Here is a 23,292-nt window from a genome sequence, read left to right as displayed (position 1 = left end):
CAATGGCTGCGAGCGCTGATCAGTGTGTTCTGGTGGTGGTGGTGGTGGGGGCCCTCTCCATGTCAAAATGCAATAGAACAGCAGGGGAGATCGCTGCACCAACATTTTTTGTGTTAGTACAGCAAACGGTCGGCTCTTTTTGCCTTCAGCCTGTTGGGTTGATCGGAAAAAAAAAACAAACCTGTAGCGTGTACCAAGCTTTAGACTGGAAGTGAACCTGTACTCACCAGGGACCACCTGCAGTAGACAGGGTGACAGGCGCTTTCCCCTCCACAATGGTAAACACAAGTGTTTCCCTGTTGGGAGGATGGAAGAGAGTCAGTTTTTTTTTCATTTTGGATGGAGTAAGGGAGTGTTATAATCCCTGTCAGGTTTATTTTTGCCATCTGTGTCCCATTGGGGTGATTTCCCTTCACTTCCTGTCCCATAGCCAAAATAGAAGTGAGAGAAAATCTCTCTAAAATGAGGCAATCCCTGGTTGTCACCAGAACTAGTGTCACCATTAGAAGATATCTTCATTATTCCTGTTTTGGGGGGAAAACAAAAATGTGGGATTTTCTTTTACTTTCACTTTCAATGATAATGGTAAATAGGACAAAAAAAAAAAAAGAGGATAATTCTTCCTAATGGAGGCATAGAAAACAATGAAAAGTGACAGTTTTTGTAGCTGCTGACTTTTAAAAAACAGACACTCACCTGTCCCTTTGATGTCCTCACACCAGCCGGGTTGACCGTCTGCCCTGTCTCCCAGGTGGCGGCATCTTCAGTGTGGGCACCCGGCTGTGACAGCTTGCAGCTTCACAGCTGGGTACCCACTGCACACGCACGAGTAGAGCTGCACTTTGTGAATGGTCCCGTAGTTTTCTGGGACCTTTTATGTGTCCTAAAAGACTATGGGGAGGGAGGATAACTTCCGCTTCTGATCGCCTAGGTGATCGTAGCGAAACTGGGAGCGGGAACATATCAAATTCGGGTACCCCCTCCTCCCGGCACCCAAAGGTGTCAATCCTTAACAGGGAGCTGGGGACAAAGCCTTAAAGTGGAACTTACCCTTTTGGGTGGAGCTCCACTTTAAGGTTAAAAAAAAAAACAAAAAAAAAACAACCCTTCTTTTATTAAAACCATATTTAAATATAATTACTCATTTCAAGGTATCAAGCTGAACTGCTTACTGGAAGGCAACATATTTTTTTAAACAGTCAGGTCTCCATAGTGTGTTTCGTGGCCCTAGGAGTCACCCTAAAAACAAGCAGATCCCTTCCTGAGAATGATGAGGGGGGGTGTTAGCCCCAGGAGGCCTGGGACCTGCCGTGATTGAGGTCTTACAGCGATAGCTGTACACATCTACTATGTATACCTTTCTACCGAAGAGTGAAGGATCTGCCCAGTTATAGTGATCAGAAACATACTACTGGGATTTACATAGTTAATCTGATGAAAAAAAGACAAAAGTCCATTAAAAAACAACAACAACAAAAAAAGGTTCTAATCCTATACCCACAGTTGATCCAGAGGAAAGCAAAAAAAAAAAAAAGAACCAGCAAAGCATGACCCAATTTGTTCCTGCAGGGAAAAAAATTCCTCCCTGAGCCCCCGAGAGGCAATCGGATATTCCCTGGATCAACTTTACCTATAAATGTTAGTATCCAGTTATATTCTGTGTATCTAAGAAACAATCCAGGCCTTTTTTAAAGCAATCCACTGAGCTGGCCAGAACCAACTCTTGAGGGAGTCTATTCCACATTTTCACACTGTGAAAAGCCTACAGCACCTGGTATTCCCAGGCAGTTTCCCATCCAGTTACTAACCAGGCCCAACCCTGCTTAGCTTCCGAGATCAGATGAGATCAGGCACATTCAAGGTGATGTGGCCGTAGGAATTGATACTCCTAATCAGGGAAAAATTATGCTTTTTATTGCCAGCCTAAAAGTAACCCTTTATTACAGTACATACATTAACATACAGGAATCATTACATTGGTTTCCCTTTTTATACTAAAACCTGTACTGCAAAAGGCAGAAGTTGGGCAATTCAAGCCCTTTTCCTCCCACCTGCTGAGATATTCATCAGGCACTGTTCAAAACCACAAACATTTAGGCTCCATGCACACTAGCGGTTTTTTAAGCTCCTAGAAGCTGTTATTAGCATTTTTTTCTGCTCCTAGAAGCTAGTGGTATCCTATGTGTCCATGCACACTATTTTAGACGAGTAGCGGTTTTCACGCTTCAGCGTTTAGGAGCAAAATAAAATATTGTTTTTGCAGAGTTTTTGGGAGCATTTTTCCAGCAGAAAAAAAAAATGCTGAACACTCCCAAACGCTACTAACAGCTTTTTTTTTTTTTTTTGCTACATGTACTGTAAAACTGCCAATGCTCCTAAGCACTACTAAAAATGCTATTACCAGCATTTTTTGTGCTTAAAATACACTAGTGTGCATGGAGCCTTATGCAGTATACATCTATACCAAAACTACCCGTATTTTCCGGCGTATAAGGTGACTGGGTTTATAAGACGACCCCCTAATTTTCCAGTTAAAACATAGGTTTTGGGCTATACTCACCGTATAAGACTACCCCCCTTTCGAGGCAACACCATTTAAAAACATCAGATTTTTTAATTGAAATGGTTATGACTTACCGATACTTAAAATCCTTCAAAATCCTCATGTTCATCCTCTGACATCATAAGTTCATGAATGACATCTTGTGATACATTTGTAAGACAGTCATCATATGGATCAAATTCCAAATCAGATGGTTACCGCTAGATTTGCGGTAATACGGTAGCTTCGGCTACATACAGTATACAGTATATATACAGCCCGCTGGATGTGCAGTAATGTACATACAGTATACCGCGCTGAGCCAAGCTGGCTCAAAACAAATGTCCCTATCACAGATTAATCTGTCAGCCCACTGGATGTGTGGTATATACAGTATACTGAGTATATATCACTGTGGAATATACAGTATACTGAGCCAAGCTGTTTCAAAATGTACCGGCACGTCCCTACGGTAATCAGACCGCTGGATGTGTGTATGTACGGTAGCTGCGGCTACATACAGTATACTTTGGGCCAATCACGGCGAGCGATGTATTCTACTAATGAATACAAAGCCTGCTTGGATTGGCTGAGGTTGTGACATCTACAGCCCACCTCTCTGACTCAGCCAATCCAAGCAGGCTTTGTATTCATTAGTAGAATACATCACTCGCCCTGATTGGCCTAGTGTATACTGTATGTAGCCGCAGCTACTGTGCATATACGCATCCAGCGGGCTGATTACAGTAGGGACGTACCAGTACATTTTGAAACCGATTGGCTCAGCGCAGTATACTGTATATACCACACATCCAGCGGGCTGACAGATTAATCTGTCATAGGGACATTTGTTTTGAGCTAGCTTGGCTCAGCACGGTACACTGTATATACCACACATCCAGCGGGCTGACCGAATAATCTGTCATAGAGACATTTGTTTTGAGCCAGCTTGGTTCAGCATGGAATACTGTAAGTACATTACTGCACATCCAGCCAGCTTGACCCAAACAAACTCAAGGTTCACATTTTATACCCCGCGTATAAGACGACCCCCAATTTTTGGGGTATATGTTTAAGTATAAAAAGCAGTCTTATACGCCAGAAAATACTGTACATTTACTACTGCCTGAAAGAAAGCCAAAAACCAGGGTAAAGGTTTCTGAAGGTATAAGTAACCATTTTATTGCTTAGAATATCATTATGCAACATGGTTAAAAACTAAAACACATGAGAATGTTAAAAATATGCCAGCCCTGTAAAAATGCTGGCACAAGAGCTGGATGATGTTCTCGCCTCTAAAAAAAGAAAAAAAAAAAAAAAGGGGGTCAAATCTGCCAATAAAAGTTTTTAATTAAGACTAAATAAAAAAAAATGTCCAGAGACACACACATAAAGCAATGCAAGCTATTTGTAAGTGCTTGTCTGTACAGGACTACTTCATTTTGCCGATGGAAATGCAGGTGTCTGGGCAAGACTTGCCATTAAATAGCTTGAAACAGTTCTTAGAAGAGCACCATTCACCCACTAACCAGCCAGTTACAGTTCCTTTAGTAGCACAGTGAGGCATCATTCACATCAGCGCAGGCTTGTGGCTCGCCAACTCATAGCTGGTAATTACAGTAAACATTGTGTGTCCTGCATCTTTAATCCAATTTCCTCAGCTGTCTTGGAATGCAATCTTTCCGTTGATCACCGATTGATGTCCGTGCAGTTGTGGTGCCATAGTGGCTGCTGGAAGCTGTACCCTGCATGTTATATCCTGAACTAACTCCTCCCAGAGTAATTCGGTACCCATGCATTGGCACCACTTGTGCCTGAAAAGCACGATGGGAGTGGCAGGAAGAGGTAAACAGGTGTCCCATTCAAAATAAAAAGATTTATATATTTAGTTATAACCTTTGTGCTGAGGTTTTGGCATATACAGTTCGGCAGGGGTAAAGGGGTTGTTACATTGATCTCCCACTCAAGAAGGTGTCAGCACTTATGTTTCATGGCAAGCTGTGGAGAGAAATAAAACACTACATAAATTAAGCTGGAGATTTGAAATAAATGTCATTACAAAGAATAAGTTTAAGTGCTGATCCACACATGTGCAGTGCAGATTGAATCTCAGTGTTTGCAGCTATATGATACAGTAGTTGTTCAGCGGATCAGGTTTAGGTCAGGTTCAGGGCAGCTTTAGGTCAGGTTCAGAGCAGCTTTGGGTCAGGTTCAGGGCAGCTTTGGGTCAGGTTCAGGGCAGCTTTGGGTCAGGTTCAAGGCAGCTTTGGGTCAGGTTCAGGGCAGCTTTGGGTCAGGTTCAGGGCAGCTTTGGGTCAGGTTCAGGGCAGCTTTGGGTCAGGTTCAGGGCAGCTGTGGGTCAGGTTCAGGGCAGCTGTGGGTCAGGTTCAGGGCAGCTGTAGCTCAGGTTCAGGGCAGCTGTAGCTCAGGTTCAGGGCAGCTGTAGCTCAGGTTCAGGGCAGCTTTAGCTTAGGTTCAGGGCAGCTTTAGCTCAGGTTGTTCAGGACAGGATTTTAGCCTGTTTACAACTGATGACATGTGCGGATTAGAAACAGTTCCCATAAAAGTCAACAGCATGTAATCCGCACCTGAACCTGAAGGCACTGGTCAGAAATTGGACATGACTCTTTCAATCCGCACCTACAGTACACCGGACATATGTGAACAGGCACCATAGGAAGCAATGTTATTTCACATGTCATGCAGATTGGATGTGGTTCAAACAACATCCAATCCACATACATGTGGACCGGCACTGAAATAAAGGCAAGAAACAAACACCAAAAATCTGCAGAAAGAACAGAATCGCATGTTGCTGGTGATATCAGAGGCAATGTGTTTCTAAATATGAAGTATGTGTACAGCATAACAATCTGACAGGAAAACACTAATGAGGAATAAAAAAGGAATACTGACCTATTTATTTGTCTAGATGCACATTTGAGCATGATCAGCTTAATGTACATTTTATTAGTGTGCGAGTTTAAAGATCAGGGTTTTTGCAGCTAGACAGAAATCTACAGACCCATTTTTGAAACAGAATAATGAAAAATATGGAGAATATAAAGAAACGTCTTTCAGGCAACTATCACAGACCCTTTAGCCACTTCAATACCGGGCACTTTCCAGTCCTGTCCAGGCCAGTTTTCAGCTTTCAGGACAACTGCGCGGTCATGCAACAGTGTACCTAAATTTTTTATCATCTTGTTCACACTTTCTTTTGGTGATATTTAATCACCACTGGGTTTATTTTTTGCTAAGTAAAAAAAAAAACTGAAAAAATGCATTTTTCTTCATTTCTGTAATAAGATTTTGCAAATAAGTAATGTTTCTTCATAAAATGTAAGCCAACTTGTAATCTGCTACATTTGTTTGGTAAAAATAACCCAAATCAGTGTATATTATTTAGTCTGGATGAAAGTTAGAGTCCACAAACTACGAGATACACATCTTAAAATCGATCAATTCTGATGTACTGACAGCTGATCACATTTCTTGAGGCCCAAAAATGGCAGGACAGTAAAAATATAGCACAAATTACCCCTTTTTGGAAAGTACACAGTCCAAGGTATTTATCAAGTGGCATGATTAATTTTTTGAAGTTGAATTTTTTTGTCAAAATTTTTTGGAAAATGAAATTAAAAAAATATAAAATGATACAAATTTCATATGGGCACAGTGTTGCACGACCGTGCAATTGTCATTCAAAGTGCGATGGCGCTGAAAGCTGAAAATTGGCCTGGACAGGAAGAGGGTATAAGTGCCCGGTATTGAAGTGGTTAAAAAACAGGATGAAAAATGGATGTAAAAAGACAAACAGTTTGTTTTTGCATTTGTAGTAAATGTAAAAAAAAAAAAACTGATGTAAAAACTGTTTCATCAGCTCAGTCACGTTTGTTCAAAGAAAAAAACGGATTCCATTTTCCATCAAACAGAACGTTTGTATGAAAGGAACCTTAGAACACCATTTCTATTCTACAACAAAAGCTGAACCCCTTTGAAAGGGAATCTAGTCTTTAACATATTTTTTATATCCATATGGATGTGATTATCTTAATTCTATGTGTTTATCTATCAACATATTGTTTTTACAATGTTGTTTTTGATACACAAATATAAAAGCTTTTATCTTCTTTCATCACTGTTACCCCACTTAACCCCTTCCCTATTACATAAATCTCCTGCATGTGTCAAAGGAAAAGCTGTGAAAGTCATCATTCTGAAGTCTGTGATGATATCCCCATGCTCTTTTATAGCAGCAGACAGTAAACCATTAATACAATTTCCTGTCCACCACTGTGAATGAATGTACATTAAGAGGAACCGCAAGAAGCTTTATCAAGTGTTTCCTGAAATGCTGGGAGCACAAGGGAGCCATCACTGACATATACTATAAATAATCATTTGCACAGCTCATTGTCACTGCAGTAGGGTCCTGACTGTGGGGGGAGACAAATTATGATCACCTTGTGCGCAGTGTCTGCAAACTGTTGTGCGCTGTTCATCATCTCTGCTGTAGATTCCTCTGCTCGGCCCAGTCGTTCCCCGCGCTCATTAAGGGCTTGGCTAGCTTTCTGTACAGCACTAGTTACACTGTCTGCGGCAGAATGAAGTATACTGTTTCCTGTAATGCAAATAATATTCTAGATAAATGATACAATTATACTTCATAATACAATATATAAGCAACATTGGATTTTTACTTTATTTGTATTTACAGTAAATAAAGTATAAACATAATGTGTAACGTATTAAATCTCACAGTGCAGTAGTAACTTTACTATTAGCAGGTTTCATACAACATTTTCAGGCATTCCGGAGATAATGAAGATGGGAAATAAATGTTCCTTTGTAATAAAAATGTAATTATACTGTTAGGGCTCATGTACACGGGACGTTTGGAAAACACTTCTGAACCATGGAAACTGCTGGACAACGTAGGTTAAAAACGCCTGTTTAGCCGCGTTTGCATTTAGAAACGTTTTTTAAAGAGAACATCAGGAGACCTTCCAAAATGCCCAGAATGCACTGAAAAATAGTAAATAATTAACTATTTCAGACATTTTGAGAGAAATAGAGAGAGCAGAAGCAGAGAGAGCAGTATGTGTTGAGATGACCTGTCTTTTCTGGTTGTGTTTACTATGGATCCCATCATGAGCATAATGCGGCACGTTCTACCATTTTTTCCTTCATGCAAAACCAGGAACTGACTGCGCTGGTGTACTAGGTCCATTTGAATACATAGAAAACACTTTGCATGCATTTCTAATGATGAAAAAAGGCACTGGACAGCATCCGCATATGGAATCATTAAAAAAAACATGTCTAAACACAGTTAGCCGCATTTACAAGCATTTGAAATGCTGCTAAAATCTACTCCTGAACGCAAGTTCGGTGCGTTCAAAAAAACGACTGTAAACAACGATGTGTACATGGACACATAAAAACACATTAGGGAGAGCTCAGGGGTTGCTGAAAAAAATTCAGAAAAGCTCCTGAATGTGAGTTTATCAGCTGCAGGAACATGAGCCCTTACACTGCACCTTGTACTTTGTAATATAGAATATATGTTTAGAGGTGCTAGTATTTAATCTGCAAATGCCTTTGGCTCATGTACACGGGGCGTTTGACAAACTTTTCTAACCACTGGAAACTGACTGCTAGAAAACGTAGGTTAAAAACTTCAGTTTACTGTGGCTTGAATTCAGTGTTTGGGGGTCGTCTGACAAACTGTTCTTTTTGGGTCTAGTGGCCGGAGACAATCTTACTTTCATCAGTCCACAAAATGTTGCGTCATTTCTCTTTAGGCCAGTCAATGTGCTCTTTGGCAAATTGTAACCTCTTCAGCACGTCTTTTTTTCAACAGTGGGACTTTGCGGGGGCTTCTTGCAGATAGCTTGGCTTCACATAGGCGTCTTCTATTTGTAACAGTACTCACTGGTAACTTTTAGACCTTCTTTGATCTTCCTGGAGCTGATTGTTGGCTGAGTCCTTGCCATTTTGGCTATTCTTCTATCCATTCGAATGGTAGTTTTTCGCTTTCTTCCACATCTTTCAGGTTTTGGTTGCCATTTTAAAGCATTTGCGATCATTTTAGCTGAGCGGCCTATCATTTTCTGCACTTCTTTATGTTTTCCCCTCTCCAATCAACTTTTTAATCAAGGTACGCTGTTCTTCTGAACAATGTCTGGAACGACCCATTTGCCTCGGAATTTCAGAGAGAAATGCACTGTAACCAGCATGTACAACATTTGCTGCCTTCCTTCCTTAAATAAGGGCAATAATTGCCACCTGTTTTTCAAAGAATGAATGACCTCACTAATAGAACTCCACACTGCTATTATTTTGAACATGCCCCTTTCAATTAGTAATTCAATTACACAGAATCAGCAGCATGCATGTCATGACTGTTGGGTCTGTTGGATTTCTATTACTCTACTACACCTGCTAGTAAATTATTTGCCATGTAGAAATATCAGTTCTACCAAAAACAGTAATTGATCAGGTTAGTGATGTCTGACTGCTATTAATTTGAACACAACTTTATATATATATATATATATGGTTTTTTTTTTTAAGTGGCATAAATGTTTAAGTCTTCATGCGCACTAGCATTTTTTATAACATCAAATACCGCTAGAAAAAAATACATCTACCAATGTATCTGAGTTTGGAGCATTTCTCTGTAAGCATGCTTTATGAATCCCTGGCACATACCACATACAACTGCATGTTCTGAGCAGGAGCTGCGGGTCATTGGGAAATTTTTTGGTGGCTTTGGGTGCGGTAGCCCACCATTATCGCAATGTGTACGAGCCCTAAAAGAGCTAAGGCTTGTTAAAAATGGTGCTTAATGTTAGGTTGGCAGATCTCATAAGCACTACCCCCATATGAACTTTATTGGTATCAACAATAATAACGGTATTCAACTTCATAAATAACAGTTTAGATTTTTAGGATTTATGTTGCTATAATGATTTGGGTTGTTTGGATTGTGGTGATTTTCACGGTTTTAGCACTAACCAACAACAACCCTCAAAAGGTGAATTTTCTATTAAATTGAAATCCCATTTCTACCCTATTCCAGAAGTATGTTGAAAGAGATTCAATATCCCTAGCAGAAGGCTTTAGGATGAAAACCTTTAAAGAAATGACACAACATCAGCAAACAGGAGATTGAGACTTAATACATTTAAAAAGAATTCCATCATAATCTAAAATATAATGCAAATTAAAAAGGGAAAAAAAATCTCACACACACAAAGGTGATAGTTCCTCCTTGTTAAGAAGGAGAGAGGTATATGGGCTCTTCAGATTATATGCATTACCAAAGGGATGAATTTTGAGTGGACTTAACACATTACTATGAGTAACATTTGGACTCCATGTGATGGATTCTTGGCCAATTTATTTTCAGTCATCTGTATTTGTGCCTTTATTTTTCTTTCTTTTCTTGGGTGGATGGTTTCTCAAGTGTCTTGGTATACGTTTCTTACATTGGTCTTGTTCTTGACATCAAGCAAAGGATCTTCTATTCCATCTTTTATCTATTTGTGCTATAACCACAGGATATGAAGCTATCTCTATTAGAGATGAGCGAATTATTCAAAAATTCGATTCGGCTGATTCGCCGAATTTCAGGAAGAAATTCGATTCGATGCGAATTTATTCGCTACAAAGTTAACTTATAAAAAGGGTTTCTAGGCTTCAGAGAGCCTTTAAATTAGTGCAGAACACTGTACCTTTAATTTAAATGCCCTTGGAGATGAGGAAGGAGAAGGATGAGAAGAAGGAGAAGGATGAGAAGAAGGAGAAGGAGAAGGATGAGAAGAAGGAGAAGGAGAAGGATGAGAAGAAGGAGAAGGATGAGAAGAAGGAGAAGGAGAAGGATGAGAAGAAGGAGAAGGAGAAGGATGAGAAGAAGGAGAAGGAGAAGGATGAGAAGAAGGAGAAGGAGAAGGATGAGAAGAAGGAGAAGGATGAGAAGAAGGAGAAGGATGAGAAGAAGGAGAAGGATGAGAAGAAGGAGAAGGATGAGAAGAAGGATGAGAAGAAGGATGAGAAGAAGGAGAAGGATGAGAAGAAGGATGAGAAGAAGGATGAGAAGAAGGATGAGAAGAAGGAGAAGGATGAGAAGAAGGAGAAGGATGAGAAGAAGAAGGATGAGAAGAAGAAGGATGAGAAGAAGGAGAAGGATGAGAAGAAGGAGAAGGATGAGAAGAAGGAGAAGGATGAGAAGAAGGAGAAGGATGAGAAGAAGAAGAAGGATGAGAAGAAGAAGAAGGATGAGAAGAAGAAGAAGGATGAGAAGAAGGAGAATTCCAAGCCGGCAAAAAGTGTATCTGCAGAGCTCCGCTATTTCTTAGCGGAGCTCTGCAGATACACTTAGCGGAGCTCTGCAGATACACTTTTTGCCGGCTTGGAATTCTTCTTATTTTCATCCTACTTCTTCTTCTTCTTCATCCTCATCCTCTTCTTCTTCTGAGGATGAGGATGAAGAAGAAGAAGTAGGATGAAAATAAGAAGAATTCCAAGCCGGCAAAAAGTGTATCTGCAGAGCTCCGCTAAGTGTATCTGCAGATACACTTAGCGGAGCTCTGCAGATAGATACAGCGGTTGAAACATAGGCTATGTTTCAACCGCTGTATGGAGTGAATGTCAGAGAACTGTCAGAAATAGGCTATTTCTGACAGTTCTCTGACATTCACTCCATACAGCGGTTGAAACATAGCCTATGTTTCAACCGCTGTATCTATCAGCAGAGCTCCGCTATTTCTGACTGTTCTGTGACATTCCCTCCATACAGTGGTTGAAACATTGTATCTATTTGTTTCCATTTATGGAAACAAATAGATACAATGTTTCAACCGCTGTATGGAGGGAATGTCACAGAACTGTCAGAAATAGGCTATTTCTGACAGTTCTGTGACATTCACTCCATACAGCGGTTTCAACTGCTGTATGGAGGGAATGTCACAGAACTGTCAGAAATAGCCTATTTTTGACAGTTCTGTGACAGTCCCTCCATACAGCGGTTGAAACATTGTATCTATTTGTTTCCATTTATGGAAACAAATAGATACAATGTTTCAACCGCTGTATGGAGTGAATGTCACAGAACTGTCAGAAATAGCGGAGCTCTGCAGATACACTTAGCGGAGCTCTGCAGATACACTTTTTGCCGGCTTGGAATTCTTCTTATTTTCATCCTACTTCTTCTTCTTCATCCTCATCCTCTTCTTCTTCTTCTGAGGATGAAGAAGAAGAAGAAGAAGTAGGATGAAAATAAGAATAATTCCAAGCCGGCAAAAAGTGTATCTGCAGAGCTCCTCTATTCTGCAGATACACTTAGAGGAGCTCTGCAGATACACTTTTTGCCGGCTTGGAATTCTTCTTATTTTCATCCTACTTCTTCTTCTTCTTCCTCTTCATCCTCATCCTCTTCTACTTCTTCTGAGGATGAAGAAGAAGTAGGATGAAAATAAGAAGAATTCCAAGCCGGCAAAAAGTGTATCTGCAGAGCTCCTCTATTCTGCAGATACACTTAGAGGAGCTCTGCAGATACACTTTTTGCCGGCTTGGAATTATTCTTATTTTCATCCTACTTCTTCTTCTTCTTCATCTTCTTCTTCTTCTGAGGATGAAGAAGAAGAAGAAGAAGTAGGATGAAAATAAGAATAATTCCAAGCCGGCAAAAAGTGTATCTGCAGAGCTCCTCTAAGTGTATCTGCAGAATAGAGGAGCTCTGCAGATACACTTTTTGCCGGCTTGGAATTATTCTTATTTTCATCCTACTTCTTCTTCTTCTTCTTCTTCTTCATCCTCATCCTCAGAAGAAGAAGAAGAGGATGAAGAGGAAGAAGAAGAAGAAGTAGGATGAAAAGAAGAAGAATTCCAAGCCGGCAAAAAGTGTATCTGCAGAGCTCCTCTATTCTGCAGATACACTTAGAGGAGCTCTGCAGATACACTTTTTGCCGGCTTGGAATTATTCTTATTTTCATCCTACTTCTTCTTCTTCTTCATCTTCTTCTGAGGATGAGGATGAAGAAGAAGAAGTAGGATGAAAATAAGAATAATTCCAAGCCGGCAAAAAGTGTATCTGCAGAGCTCCGCTAAGTGTATCTGCAGAATAGAGGAGCTCTGCAGATACACTTTTTGCCGGCTTGGAATTATTCTTATTTTCATCCTACTTCTTCTTCTTCTTCCTCTTTATCCTCATCCTCTTCTTCTGAGGATGAGGATGAAGAAGAAGAAGAAGTAGGATGAAAATGAGAATAATTCCAAGCCGGCAAAAAGTGTATCTGCAGAGCTCCTCTATTCTGCAGATACACTTAGAGGAGCTCTGCAGATACACTTTTTGCCGGCTTGGAATTATTCTTATTTTCATCCTACTTCTTCTTCTTCATCCTCATCCTCAGAAGAAGAAGAGGATGAGGATGAAGAGGAAGAAGAAGAAGAAGTAGGATGAAAAAAGGAATAATTCCAAGCCGGCAAAAAGTGTATCTGCAGAGCTCCTCTATTCTGCAGATACACTTAGAGGAACTCTGCAGATACACTTTTTGCCGGCTTGGAATTATTCTTATTTTCATCCTACTTCTTCTTCTTCATCCTCATCCTCTTCTTCTGAGGATGAGGATGAAGAAGAAGAAGAAGAAGAAGAAGAAGAAGTAGGATGAAAATAAGAATTCCAAACCGGTAAAAAGTGTATCTGCAGAGTTCCTCTTTTTCTGACAGTTCTCTGACAGTTCCTTCACATGTACAGCGGTTGAAACATTGTATCTGTTTCCGAATAAAAACATCTGTATCCTAAATGGAAACAAATAGATACAATGTTTCAACCGCTGTACATGTGAAGGAACTGTCAGAGAACTGTCAGAAATAGCGGAGCTCTCTGCAGGGACACTTTTGCCGGCTGATCGGGAAAAATCCGATTCGCGCACCCAAAGTAGGCTAATATTCGGATTCGACGCGAATCGAATTTTTCCTGAAATTCGTATCGAATTCCACTTCGCCTGGTTCGATTCGCTCATCTCTAATCTCTATGCAAGCTTCATTACAGCACCACCTTGTTTTATGAGGTACATTTTATTCTGTTTTTAAACTAAGAGTTTTAGTAATGTTTTAATTTCAATTTAAAAAAAAAGATGGTTAATTAAAATGCTGTTAGGATCTTCCATAGTGGGAGGGATTATAAAAGGGACATGTCCTCTATATAGTGATGTTTAAAGCGGAGTTCCACCCAAAAGGGGAAGCTCCACTTTAAGACCTCCTTGCACCTTGGGGAGCGGGTACCGGATTTTGACAGGTACGAGCTCCCACTTCTGCTGCGATTGCCTAGGCGATCAGAAGTACAAGTTGTCCTCCCCCCTCCCTCCCTGCTCGTAGTCTTCTGGAACACGTGTCAGGTCCCAGAAGACTACAGGAACATTCATAAGGTGCAGTGCTAATCGAGCTGCAAGCTGTCACAGCCGGGTGCCCACACTTAAGATCCCGGCGCCAAGGAGAGAGGACGGACGGTGAAACCGGCTGCGGTGAGGGCACTGTTGGATCGAGACAGGTGAGTGTCTGTTTTTTACATTTACACAGGAGCTCTGCTTTAAGTAGCAGCATTTTTAATATTAAGAGACACATGTTGGTTTTGACATGACCATTTGGTAGGGTGATTAGACATTGTTCAGGTTTTGCACATTTTTTGATTGACTATTATTATTATTATTATTATTATTATACAGTATTTATAAAGCGCCAATAGTTCGCTCAGCGCTGTACATTACAAAGGGGGACAGAACATGTGACAGAACAATACCAATACAATGCAAAACATGAGGGGATCGAGGGCCCTGCTCTTTCGAGCTTACAATCTAGGAGGGAGGGGGTGGTGGCACAGGAGGAGATAGCTGTGGGGGATGGAGTGGTAGGAAGAGTGGAGGAGGTCGGCAAGTTAGCAGGGGGTGGGGTAGGCTTCCCTGAAGAGATGGGTTTTCAGGGTGCGCCTAAAGGAGAGGAGAGTAGGTGATAATCTGATGGGTTGGGGCAGGGAGTTCCAGAGGATGGGTGACACCCTGGAGAAGTCCTGGAGGCGGGCATGGGAGGAGGAGACCAGGGAACTAGAGAGAAGGAGGTCTTGTGAGGAGCGGAGTGTGCGTGCTGGGCGGTACTTGGATATTAGGTCAGTGATGTAGTTCGGGGCAGTATGGTGGACAGCTTTGTACATCAGCGTTAGGATTTAAAATTTGATCCGTTGCGCAATCGGAAGCCAGTGGAGGGATTGGCAGAGGGGGGTGGCGGAGAGAGCGGTTGGAAAGGTGAATGAGTCTGGCAGCCGTATTCAGGATCGACTGAAGCGGGCATAGCCAGTGGCGAGGCAGGCCAGTGAGGAGGGAGTTGCAGTAGTCGAGTCGTGATATGATGAGGGAGTGGATGAGCTGTTTAGTGGTTTCTGGGGTTAGGAACGTGCGGATTTTGGCGATGTTGCGGAGGTGGAGTCTGCACGAGTTTGTTAAAGATTGGACTTGGGGCTGGAAGGATAGGTTGGAGTCCAGAATGACACCCAGTACTCTGGCCTGCAGGGCGGGTTTGATGGTAGCGTTGTTGGATGTGACGGAGAAGTCAATGGGGGGTGGGGTCCGGGCTGGGGGGAAGACAAGAAACTCGGTTTTGGAGAGGTTCAATTTAAGGAAGTGGAGCGACATCCAGTCTGATATGTCGCTCAGTAGGTGTGTGATTCGGGCTGAGACCAAGGGGGTGAGGTGGGGGGTTGAGAGATAGATTTGTGTGTCGTCGGCATAGAGGTGGTAGTTGAATTTGTGAGAGTGTATGAGTTGGCCAAGGGAGGAGGTATAGATGGAGAAGAGAAGGGGCCCGAGGACAGAGCCTTGAGGGACCCCAACAGAGAGGGGGAGTGAGGGGGAGGTGGTAGCATTATAGGTAACGCTGAATGAGCGTTGTGACAGGTAGGATGAGAGCCAGGAGAGAGCAGAATCTCTGAGGCCGAGGGAGTGTAGTTTTTTGAGGAGGAGGGGGTGGTCGACTGTGTCGAAGGCCGCAGAGAGGTCAAGGAGTAGGAGCACTGAATAGTGGCCATTAGCTTTGGCGGTTAGCAGGTCGTTGGAGTGGAGTTGGTTTTGGTGGAGTGTACAGGACGGAAGCCGGACTGTAGGGGATCGAGGAGGTTGTTGTCGTTGAGGTGAGAGCATAGGCGGGTGTAGACTAGGCGCTCGAGGAGTTTAGATGTAAATGGGAGCAGGGAGATGGGTCTGAGGTTGGTCGGGTCATTGGGGTCCAGGGAGGGCTTTTTAAGTATGGGGGTGATGTGTGCATGTTTCAGAGGGGAGGGGAAAGTGCCTGAGGAGAGGGAGAGATTGAAGATGTGGGTGAGGGAGCGTAGGATGGAGGAGGAGGAAGGTCGTAGGAGTTGTGAGGGGATAGGGTCGAGGGGGCAGGTGGTGAGGTGGGCATCAGAGAGGATCTTGGAGACTTCCTCGATGGTAGTAAGGTCAAAGGTGCGGAGTGTGGGGGGAGCTTCAGTATGAGGAATGTAGGGTGGGGTGGAAGAGGAGGTCAGAGCAGTGGTGGGGCCGTGGGGGAGGGGTGATGAGGGGGTAGCTGAGTGAGGGTGAAGGGGGTTGGAGAGAGTTTGAGCAGCGACGAAGTCCCTGCGGGTTATGTCGAGGGGGAGGGGGTATGAGGGGGTAGCTGTGTGAGAGGGGATGGGTTGAGAGGGTGTGTGAGTTGCGGCAATGTCCTTGCGAATTGTGTCAATCTTGTTTTTGAAGTGATTGGCAATCTCAAGGGCAGTGAGTGAGGTGCTGGGTGGAGGTGGGGGTGGAGAGAGTAGAGAGTTGAAGGCAGAGAAGAGTCGGCGAGGATTGGAGGAGAGGGCCTTGATGAGGGTCAAGAAGTAGGCCTGTTTGGCAGCATGGAGGGAGGAGGACTATGCTTACAGAACGCACAATTCTATATAACATTTTTTCTAATGTATTTATTGAATTAAGTTAAACACAGTAAATTAAATTTTAGCATTAATGCCCCTTGGAAAGCAATGCTTGCAACACATGTCCCTTTTAAGATGTCATGATTTTGCATACCATTGTTCCTGATTGTTTTTGGTATATAACTGTGCCCCCCCCTAGCCACCCTCATCTCTAAGATTAAGCCTACTATGGTGTATTTCATCAGATGGGGCAGTTCATATGGTGGGGACAGGCTGTACACTGTAGTACAATACATCTTTTATGAAGTGGTGATGTCACTGATGTGCAGCCTGCTCTCTGTTGTCTTCAACTCACTATCTTTCATTTCACATGCAAGTGGTAAACATTCCCATTTCCCATGGAAAAGAACACAATCAGGATCAGAAAAAAATGTAACACAAAATATTATCCCAATAACAAAATTTCCCATGTCCATGCTCGGACTTGGTTACAACTTCTATATCACCCTATCTGGGGCTATGTATAAAACACTACTTCTCCTTCGAGGCTGACATGGCATGTATGAGCAGAATGACTGTTTTCTGCACCATCCATAATGCCTTCAGGGAAGAGGGTAGGTCTAAGCAGCAATGGGACACCATTAGATTAATAAGTTATCACACATTTATATGGGCTTAGGTGTCATACTCCTAAAGTAGCTGACCATTATGTTTACATAGGTGAACGGTTACATAAAACCTTTTTCACTTCCAATTGCAATAAAAAGATTGAGTTGGATTGCTTGTTAGTTTCATATAACACCTGATTCTGGCTAGTCATGCTTATCTGCAGATACTACAGCAGATAGATGCGGACTACAGTGCCATTTCATTTCTTCAGTCAGCTAATGGTCATGAAACTTACACCAGCAATAATGCTTTCAGACCATTTGTGACTGAAACGGAGAAAGCAACGAGCCCCGCTTACACCAGCACCAGTCCAGTAACCTGAACGCATCCAGCCAGGTGGCCACACAGCAAGTTTAAGGTGCTTTGAATCAGTGAAAAATATAGTTATTTGTGCTTCCTATATATCTCTCAAATTCCACCATTTGGGAATGCATCCGAGTTGTCTACTGAACTCACCTGAGAACAGTCTGGATTGGCAGTTGATGAACTCAGGTTTTCGGTCTGAGAGGTATCTCTGGCATGTGTGATACAGTATTTGGAAGAAAGTAAATTTCTCAGAACCTGAACCCGCCACCCATTGATCAAAGCCATTATCAAACTGGAGGTCAAATTCTGGAGATTCCTGTAAACAAAGCAAAATGAAATTGTAGGTGATGTATTACAGAGAATTACATGTCATAAAAGCAACCTCTGCTACTGCTTTTAAGGAGGACCCTTGGTGTGTTAGTTTCCTTTTGTTCAGCTACGAGGCTGACAGTTGCTGACAAAATACATTTCCAAATATCCCTTCCACAGACTTTGATTAAATAATTGACTTATTTTGAGCAGAGGAACCCACACTGATTGAAACTTGATTAGAGGTGCATGGCCAGCTCTACACTGAAACCTCCATGCCATGCACACATTAACACAGAAAATAGAGAATAATTGCATTAACCAGAAGGAAAGGCTGATGAGCCTGTGTAGCCTCCTTATACTGTACATAGAAGGTTGGAAGAACAAATCACTTTTCATTTATAGTAGAAGCATTCTCTCACCAGTGTGTGTTAAAAATCCCAGTCAGCATAACAATTCAGTTACACAATTTGTTCTAATTGGTATTTGTACTTTCTAAAGCAAACTTTCCCAGCCAAACACTCAACAGAAACAATTGTTAACATCACTCTGTGTCACACCAAATAAAGGATTAACATGAAAATGCAAATAGCATGTTTAAACCTAAGGTTCTATGTAATATTGTCATAAGGAAGTGACAGCAATGTACTCAAACATCTATTCCGGAATCCGGGATACCCTATATAAAAGGTCAATAGAACAGGACCCTAATGCTTGGCGTGCAACTGTTCTAAAAGGCTACAAGCACCAAGAACAACACTTACAAAAATATATCTTATTTAGCTAAATATTAACATACCTGCTATAAAAAAAAAAAAAAAAAAGACTACAGCCAGTTTTTAAAACTGAACAGCCTCGAAGACTATCATTAAGTCCAAAAGCCTCATGATGAAGCAAACTTAGGGGTGCTGTTTTCACTGCAGAGTCCACTTGTGGGACCTTAGAGAAGCAACTTTCTCCTGCAAAAGGAAGATTCTGTTATAGACTATGTCTAACATTAGACCCAGGTACTCTAGACAGTGTGAGGACTAAAGGGCAGACTCTGGAAAGTTGAATATGCAGCCAAGTTTGAAGGAAAAGAATTGGCAGACAATGTTACGACTGAGGAGTCCCTCAGCAGATGTCATCCAAGTAACCTGCGACATGAATGCCACGAGCCAGAAGTAGGGGAAATAACTTTTCTGAACACTCAGGATGCAGAGGAGAGCCCAAATGTTAGTGCTACAAATTGGAAGTGTTGCTCTTCCACAGAAAAGCATAGAAAGCATTGTTGTGAGGGAAAGATGGGGATAAGGTTTGTATACAGATGACAGAAATTTCCCTTGTCTGAGAGAAGCAGTAACAGATCTTCCTGACTCCCTCCAGAATTTTGGTGCACAAAGAAATCCATTTAGAAATTTTAAAGTCCAGTTGGAACTGTGAACCTTGAAACCGTACTTCTTAAAAAACTGGTTCAACCATTCCCTGTGCCTTATGTTGGTGCCAGGCAGTCATTCAATTGACTGTTATTTGGTCTGAAGCTGGCAGATGGGAAGGTAAATGCAAGAAGGGGCAGAGGTAAAAACGATATTTTGTACCCTTTTGAAATGACAGATTGGACTCGGAGGTTTGAGACATCTTGGATTAACGCTAGTGCAAAACACCAACAGATAGATGTCTGTGTGAAGGGCATTTGGGCAGGCTTGAGATGAAAGGAAGTGGTAAGCCTTGGTTTTCAGGTTGATGCTTGGGGAGAGCAAGATCACCCTTTCACTAAGCACAAGTAGTAGCCATAGGAGACTTAGGTTTTTTCTTGTGATGTAGGAGTACATTAAAAGTCAATATTCCTTTTATTTAATCATACAGTAGGATGGGCAACAACAAGAACCATGCCATCAGGCCCAAAAAAACAGAAAGGAGTCAAAAGGTCCAACTCAGAGTGCTGCTGAAAGAACTTTGCAGCCAAAAGCATCCACCTGGCAGAATGTGTGAATTGAAGACCAGGTATTGTTTTTACAGAGCTGAGCACCACACGCTAGATTGTGGAAATCCCAGGAAACCCCCACCAATCTGGTGAAGTGAGCATGTAAAGGTACTGGAGGTACCAATGCTTTTATATTGCCATATAGGTACTAACAAATAACCTGTCTTAGCAATAGTGGACTTGCGGACAAAAGGTGTCTTTTTCAAGGTCCCTATGACAGAACAAAGAGTCTGTTTTTCGTAGAGATGCTGTGGCTTTCAGATACTCTGACAGCCCCGACTACGTACAAACAATGCAGAGCAATTTCCTTGGGATGCTTGGAAGCTTGGCACAGGAAGAGTAGGAAAGTGTCTTCATTAAAGTAATTGTGCAGCTTAATTTTTTTTTTTTTAAATTAAAATAGTAAACATGTCATACTTACCTGCTCTGAGCAATGGTATTACATGGAGTGATCCCAAACTTTCTCTTCTCAGGCCTCCCATTGGGCTCTCAGCTCCTGCTTTTCTCAGTGTGCCACCACAGGAAGCCACTTTCTATGGGGCACACCTGTGAGCTTGCTCCTGAGACAGTCTGTGTGCATCTATAGACACACTGTTAGGTCCCACCCCCTGCTCCCTCCATACAGGATTTGACTGACAGCAGCATGAGCCAATGGCTCCCACTGAGTCCTCTGAGGAGAGAATCCTAAAAATGGGTGGAATGTAACATGTTCCAAAGGTGAACTTATCCTTTAACCTGAACAGAGTCTGTGGGATTACCAGAGCAAAGGCTTCTATTACTAGAGGATTCTTGGGTCTGGCAACCAAAATGGCAACTTGGAGGCCAGGATGTCCACCTCTAGGTTCCCCCTATTTCCAACATAGCAGACTGAAGATGTTGGGACAGGAGGACCAATCCTCTTGCTCGATGCGATGATTGCTGTGGAAATCTACCTTCCAAATGTCCACTTCCAAAGGTGTGAACAGCGGAAAGTGCTGGGCAGTGATCTCAGTCCAGGAGATGATCAGACTTTTTTCCTTCAAGACCAAATGTTATTGTTCTGAACTCAGTTGTTGATGAAGAGCTCTTCCTTGGATGACCAGTGGCCAACATCTGCTGTTATCACCATCAATGAAGGCGGAAGAAAGGACTTCCCTATTTCCAATGCTGGATTGAAAATCCACCAAGCTAGGAAGTTTCTTGTTTGACTGGAGTGAAGCAGAGGGAAGTCTAGAGATGTAAAGTGTTTGTTTCCGGACAACAGAATGTTCTGTTGGTGGAGCCTTGAGTAGAACTGAGTGAAGGGAACAGCTTTGAATAAGGCAACCATGAGACCTAGGACTTTCACGTAAAATGTCACAGAGGGAAGCCTTTTTGATCCTAAGGCTGAGCATAAGACGAGATGCTTAGTTGGTGGAAGGGAAACCTATGCCTGTATCATGTGTCAAGGATGAGGCTTAGATATTTCAGATGCAGGGTAGCGGATTACCTGAAAAGTCTGAAGACTTATACCCCACCACCACTGCACATCCATGTGCTAGAACTCAGCCGGATTTCCTTTAAAGATAAGACTTCTGCTGACCCTCCCCCCTACCTACAGCTATTTACTGGAAAGATCAGTGTTCTGCTGTTTCTCCTCCCTCAGCTCCTTATCCAGCTGAAAGCAGAGGGCATGTGATCACAAAAAAAAAAAAAAGTATTTATGTTTTTCTTTTTATTTCTATTTTAAATGGGTTATTTTACAAGATGAGGGTTCACGTATACTTTAAACACTTTATCATAGGCACTGTGAAGGTGCCATTCCTATGCCAAAATTTTAGTCCTAAAAGAAGATACGGACTTTTAAATATGCCTGGCAATGCTGCCTACACTCCATAGGAACACGATGGCATTCATAGGAGGAATACAGTGACCTTGGCATGTATGTATTTAACACAAACTAACAGTAGGTCTTCATCAACAGTGCTTCTAGCCAGGTGTATGCATCCCTATACTAAAACTACATACACATGGATTGCAGGCATAAAATATGTGTAGCATAAAAAACAAATGTTTTCCCATGCCCTAAGAGCCACAGGTGGGGCATACAAAAAATCAGAGTCAATGTCTGTACCCCTCTTTGATTGTGCAAACAACATTGCACAGCAGCATCGGTAGTTACACAAGTACAGTTATGTACATCCATTCACTTCTATGGCTATCTGTTAGCCCCACCTATGGTTCCCTGTGTACAAGAAACCGCTTATTTTTTAATGCTAGGCATATTTTATATCTACAACATTTATGTGAATGTGAGATGACACTGAACGCAGTAATGAAACACATCTGTGCAGACTGCAAACATCTGCCTTATCAATGAACATGAGCCTCTGAGCCCATTCACTAGTATAAAGGTGGTGATACACTAACAGAGACCTGGCATAGCACTTCTTGAATAACAGGATACATGACCTGTTTTCATTTTTAATTAGCTGACTCATCACACCCAATGGATAAAACCAAAATGATGAAAAACACATTGCAGTTACTAAATAAGTGTGGTCCAATTATTTTGTCAAATAATAAACCATCTCAGAACTAGAGACTTAAATGGTCTATTCTTCCCTTTCTAGCCTACACCTCTGCCATTTTCCCTATAATCTGGCACTGGAAAATGAGGATAGGAAACATTTCTCATGTGCCAATGCTTTTCTGTAAGCTTCTGCATGGGTGCTTACATCCAAAAATTCAAGCAGGCAATCCAGCATAATAATATAACATGATCATGCACTTAAACTGAAAGGGACTGCCAGAGGTCTTGTCTTTTAACAAAGTATTCCTAACACATGCCTTTGCCTTGTGTTTAAAGCAGAATGTGTGCTCTCCAGCACCAAATGTGTTTATATTCCAAGTGAAACCATTTCAGATTAAAAGACCAAATGTGTGGACACCCACAGAAGCATGCAGTTTTCCAAATAGCTGTAGACGACTTTATTTTGAAGGAATTTGTAGGACTGGTTTGAAACTGGAATGTGCAGAAAAGAGACATAGTGGATTATAAAACTTTTTTTGTTATCCAAGTCTTGAAATCTTTGATGCTCTAAGCATATACAGACCACAAAAATAAAGAAGGTAATCATTAAATGACCCTTACATTAGAGGCCCCCTTTGAACCTTGTTTCCTACATTAGAAACTCTCTCTTCTATCTCATCTATTGACATAAACAAAATGTCAACTTTTCTCAAGTTTCGGGTTGGTACTGTATGTAAACCACTATCCGCTACTGGTCTTTAATCTTGAATAGGAGTTTACCTTAGATCAACGGGATGAGCTACTTTTGGCTAACTTGGCGCTCTTCGCCCCAGTGATAGACCAGGACTGCCCATATGCTCAATAAAGTCTTTGAAAGATGTGTTTATGTAAATGAAGAAAACATTGGTCACTATACAACTATCTAATGGATTTTTAATGTTGTTGAATGATACACCATAAACTTAGAGGTCTTCAGTAAATAACATGAAAATAGGTAAAGTCCATTTAAAATGAAAAACATCCCAGTTGAGATCCACATGGTTCCCATGACTCCTAAACCCAGAGCTGAAGATCCACAT

General features: G+C 41.8%; 1 protein-coding gene and 1 pseudogene across 1 annotated transcript in view; both read right to left on the bottom strand.

Moving 5' to 3' along the window:
* Positions 1-1,759: 1,759 nt before the first annotated feature.
* LOC149467661 (5S ribosomal RNA) lies at positions 1,760-1,878 on the bottom strand (annotated as a pseudogene).
* A 1,814-nt stretch (positions 1,879-3,692) lies between these two features.
* The window catches only part of STXBP6 (syntaxin binding protein 6), a 107,597-nt gene continuing 87,997 nt past the window's right edge, over positions 3,693-23,292 (bottom strand). Inside the window, exons 4-6 of the mRNA XM_089671278.1 lie at positions 17,601-17,766; positions 7,009-7,166; positions 3,693-4,540 (exon numbers count right to left, since the gene is read on the bottom strand). Of these exons, the coding sequence (XP_089527404.1) occupies positions 4,517-4,540; positions 7,009-7,166; positions 17,601-17,766 (348 nt within the window). The 3' untranslated portion in view covers positions 3,693-4,516. The remainder of the gene's footprint in view (positions 4,541-7,008; positions 7,167-17,600; positions 17,767-23,292) is intronic.

The sequence above is a fragment of the Staurois parvus genome, unplaced genomic scaffold, assembly GCF_062004578.1.
Source record: "Staurois parvus isolate SC_StPar_1 unplaced genomic scaffold, SC_StPar_1.0 ptg000104l, whole genome shotgun sequence".
NCBI classification, from domain to species: domain Eukaryota; kingdom Metazoa; phylum Chordata; class Amphibia; order Anura; family Ranidae; genus Staurois; species Staurois parvus.
This window is presented reverse-complemented; position numbering and strand designations above follow the sequence as displayed.